Source organism: Mercenaria mercenaria, chromosome 3 (genome assembly GCF_021730395.1).
Source record: "Mercenaria mercenaria strain notata chromosome 3, MADL_Memer_1, whole genome shotgun sequence".
Taxonomy (NCBI): Eukaryota; Metazoa; Mollusca; class Bivalvia; order Venerida; family Veneridae; genus Mercenaria; species Mercenaria mercenaria.
The window spans coordinates 72,501,820-72,506,452 of NC_069363.1; the positions used below are offsets into that span (position 1 = coordinate 72,501,820).

Below are 4,633 nucleotides of genomic sequence, written 5' to 3' on the forward strand. Positions count from 1 at the left end.
TGGGTTTGCGACCAGCATGGATCCAGACCAGCCTGCGCATCCGCGCAGTCTGGTCAGGCTCCATGCTGTTCGCTTTTAAAGCCTATTGGAATTGGAGAAACTATTAGCGAACAGCATGGATCCTGACCAGACTGCGCGGATGCGCAGGCTGGTCTGGATCCATGCTGGTCGCATACCCACTATGTTGGTTTTCCCATGGAATGGCTCAAATGTACTTTAAATGATTAATAAACATCGCGATACAGAGTAACATAGGTGATGTATTTGGTGTCTTAAGAAGAAATAGATGTTATATTGTAAACATTTACCTTCTGTTACCTCAATGAATTATTATGAATCACGAAGTAGAATCGACACAACAGTAACGTTTTAATGTAGTTTTGCAGAAATACAAGAGAAATAATCTGTCACTGGTTGTAGATGTTGATGAGAATACCCGACTTTCGGGTAACTTTTTGGCGTACAGCCGGATATTCCTATCTGCATCTACAATTAACGACAGATTATTATATTCTAAATGACTATCAACGGCCCTGCGTTTGATTTAAGATAATCACTAAACTTGGTATCAAATGTCTAAAACATCACAATATTTCAAAGGTGAACGTTTCTTTATTCTTGCATAAAAGTTTTTTTCATTGTGTCCGGGTATTTATTAACTAGAGAAAAATTCGTGTGTTAACAAGGCAATTCACTTTCTGTCAATTAATGTTTCTTTCGAATTGAGAGTTTGGAAAAAAGTCCGTCGATATACGGGAATGTATTGAATTGCATGTAACTGATGCTATTTTTTATTTTAGGAATCATGTCAACGATTTTGGGAAGTATCATTCGGTACAATTTTATTTAATGTATCATAGAATTCATGTAAATCTTGGAAGCATGTCAACACGACGTACTCAAAATATTTATGGTTAATGTAGGGATAATACACGTTTTTTTGTGTATTAACGTCTGCAGAAACCCGCGGGATTGTTTGTGACCGGGACCGAAGGTGTATTGAGTTAACGTGTATTGTCGCTATTCTTGCATAAAAAAAATACACGACGACTTTATGTATTGTTTTCATATGTGATGACTTTACGATTCCGGTACATTGTTGTTGGAAACGGTAAACATGTTTTAAATATCCTTATCCAGGGCCCAGAAATAAACAACACTATCAAAAGCACATCCTGAAGGTTTTTAAACGATTTTTTTATCTCTCGTTATTACAAACATAAAATTACCAATACTTGTTCATATCACTTCACAATTTGGCGGACTCGAGCACAATTTCAAGAATAATAACTTTACATTCGATTTATATTAAGTACGGACACAGTTAGAGTACGGGTGAGTACGAACGTAGTGTCAAGCTTCCAAGCTGTTTATATAAATTCTTCGAGAAACTAGATAAAAACATACCGACTGATACTTACCAAAATCATAAATATGATTCCTAAAAACAAGGTTACACGCGATTGTCTACAAAATCTTTATCGACGCTGAGTTCTAAAACGGGAGTAAACAAGGGAAGAAACGAGTACGAACGATGTTGGGGGCAGCGCATTTGGCGTTAGTTACTGATACAGCAAAACATTCTATGGTTTAGATTGCATCTTTGGTAGTGTTGTGGGTAAGTAAAACATGTTGACCGTTTCTGATAACAACAGAATGCTAACTAAAATTGTACCGGAATCGTGAAGTCATCGCCTATGAAAACATTATATTTAGTCTTCATGTAATGTGTTTATACAAGAATAGCGACAATAAACGTCACCAACTATCCCGCATGTTCTGTAGACATGAATACACAAAAAAGTGTATTATACTTATATCAATGAATATGTGGCTTACATCTTAAACCTGTGATTTACTGGATGACTCTTAAAAATCTTACTATCGTTATCGGTCATATGAGTATCGAAAGAGCTGAAAATAAACGTCCCAACTATTAACATGTAAATATTAATATAAATAAAGACAGAAAATGATATTTTACCAACATATTTTTTGATCTGGGAAGTCGGTATGTACAAGTTTGCTAATATAAACTCTTCCATTAAGATTTTACTTGTTTGCTTTTCCGGTTCACAATATACTTATTATTATTACAATTTTATATGCATTTATTGCCTGTTTTCACATAAGTATTTACAAACCTAAATTCATGCTAGAATAATCAATAATATTATGAACTGAAATTATGATTTTGACGTAAACTATTTTTCGCATGTACATTTCAGACAGAACAAAAACCATGTATCGCAATCTCAGAGAGCTAGTGCTAACCATTGTGGTGATGTTAATGCTGTCTACGTCACTCGCGAAACCACGACATATCGTTTTTATTGTTGCCGACGATCTTGGATGGAATGACGTCGGTTTTCACAATGCGGACATGATAACTCCAAATATCGATAAGCTTGCGAACAGATGTGTGATCTTAAACAGTTCATATGTGCAGCCGGTATGCACACCCTCGCGACACTCCTGGATGACAGGTATTTATCCGTTCAAGGCAGGCTTACAACGGGGAGCTCTATTACCTGAGCAAGCAGTATGCTCACCCCTTGATATGAAATTCTTTCCAGAAAAGTTACAAAAGCTGGGGTATTCTACCCACATGGCGGGAAAATGGCATCTTGGTTTCTGTAATTGGGACTGCACGCCTACAAATCGCGGGTTCGATTCGTTTCTAGGATACTATAATGGTCAAGAGGATTATTACAATAAAACTATTCTAAATGGTATTGACTTTCATGACAATAAGGAGCCTATACCAGAAGACAATAGATATTCTGCTTTTGTGTATGCAGATAGAGCGAAGTCAGTAATTAAAAATCATAACAAAACCAAACCTCTTTTCTTATACCTTCCATTCCAGTCAGTGCATATTCCAATTCAAGTACCGAAGCGTTTTGAGGACATGTATCCAGATATCGCTAATGATCAGAGAAGACAATATTCGGGCATGGTGTCTGCCATGGATGAAGCTATTGGAAATATTACACAAGCTTTGGTTGATAATGGTATGATGGATGACACTTTGATTATATTTACGGCTGACAACGGAGGATGGCCCGGCTTTGGAGGAAACAACTACCCATTGCGAGGAGGAAAGATAACTATTTTTGAAGGGGGCACGAGAGCTGTGTCATTTGTTTCTGGATCAGGAATTGAAAAGCCTGGATCCACATACAACGGCTTAATTCATGCTGTCGACTGGCATCCAACAATTTTGGCAGCCGCTGATAGTTCAACGGACGACACGAATGACAACATTGACGGTTTGAACCAGTGGAAAGCAATCAGTTTGGGAGGAGAATCATTGAGAACAGAGCTAGTTTATAATATAGACAATTCTGACTTAGCGCCAAATGGGCATGCTGCGATACGGGTAGGAGATTTCAAACTGATAGACGGGTATCCAGGACCTTATCAGGACTGGTACAAGCCAGAACAAGAGTATGAAAATAATCCTCACGTGACGACAGATTACCAATACTACTCCAAGATAGTGCAAGATGATTTAGTTAAAAATAATGGTCTATGGAAAGGAGACGGACTTTATAATTTGAAAGACGATCCCACGGAGCACCACGATGTCTCTAAACAATACCCCGATATTGTAAAAACCCTGAAAGCTAAACTAGACGAGTATAGAAAAAGTTACGTAACACCAAATTTTCCGTTCAATGATCCTAAAGCCAATCCGAAAAACTATGGCGGATATTGGATGCCTGGTTGGTGTTAAATAATAATAACTACTAGTATTCCAGAATGACAGTGCCATGAATTTATTCTCACTTGTATACAGATGTTGACATGACTTTATTAATATTTTTCTTAAAGCTAAATTTTGTGTCACTTCATACGACAATGTTGTTCACACATATGGTATGAAACGGGATCTATTGTAGAAATACAGAGCTGTCCATGTCTACGTTGAAGAATTGTCCATGTCTAGGGTATTTTTGCGTTATTTTATTTATCATATACATCTTGATAATACAAGAACAAATTTTAGCTGAGTAGTACATGCATATATTGTAAAGATATTTTACAAAATGTCATTAAATAAGAATAAAATGTTATTTTACAGTGTTGTAATGTAAACCTTTTCAGTGTAAAGTGCCTTTTATAGGAATGATAAAGTTTTGCAAAATGTTTTCAATGAAAATGCTGATCAAAGAAAAATAATTGTAGCCATCGTGATTGTCATGTGTTCAAACTGAAACACTTACATTATTAGGGGATCGATCCCTCTACGGAATTATGCGATTTATCGAATAAGATATATATTATCGAATCAAAAAAATATGTCCTTCCGACACGTGCACAGAGCGTCTGACTTGGGACTTTTTGGAAGAATACGCATTTTCCTTGTGCCTTATAAGTGCCCACATAACTTGTGCCAACCGCAACGTCTTGCACATCAGTAAAACTATGTGCATTGCTGTTCTTATTCCAAAATCTACCTTTAAAATGATACGGAATCGATCCCTCTACGGTAACATGCGATATACCGAATGAGATATTTACTATCGAATTAAAAAATAATGTGTCCTCACGTGCTGTCTTTAGACAGTTCTTTTCAAACCTTATAGGATGAGTTGAAGTCTGGTCGATTCCCGATTGAGACAGTGCC

The 4,633-nt window shown here is 36.7% G+C and overlaps 1 protein-coding gene across 1 annotated transcript; it reads left to right on the plus strand.

Annotated features, from left to right (window-relative positions):
* The first annotated feature begins 1,872 nt into the window (after nucleotides 1-1,872).
* LOC123524425 (arylsulfatase B-like) lies at nucleotides 1,873-4,079 on the plus strand. Its single transcript, XM_053538874.1, has 2 exons — nucleotides 1,873-2,011; nucleotides 2,229-4,079. Exon 2 carries the CDS (start codon nucleotides 2,243-2,245, stop codon nucleotides 3,737-3,739), a length of 1,497 nt encoding a protein of 498 aa, XP_053394849.1. The 5' UTR covers nucleotides 1,873-2,011; nucleotides 2,229-2,242; the 3' UTR covers nucleotides 3,740-4,079.
* The last annotated feature ends 554 nt before the right edge of the window (nucleotides 4,080-4,633 follow it).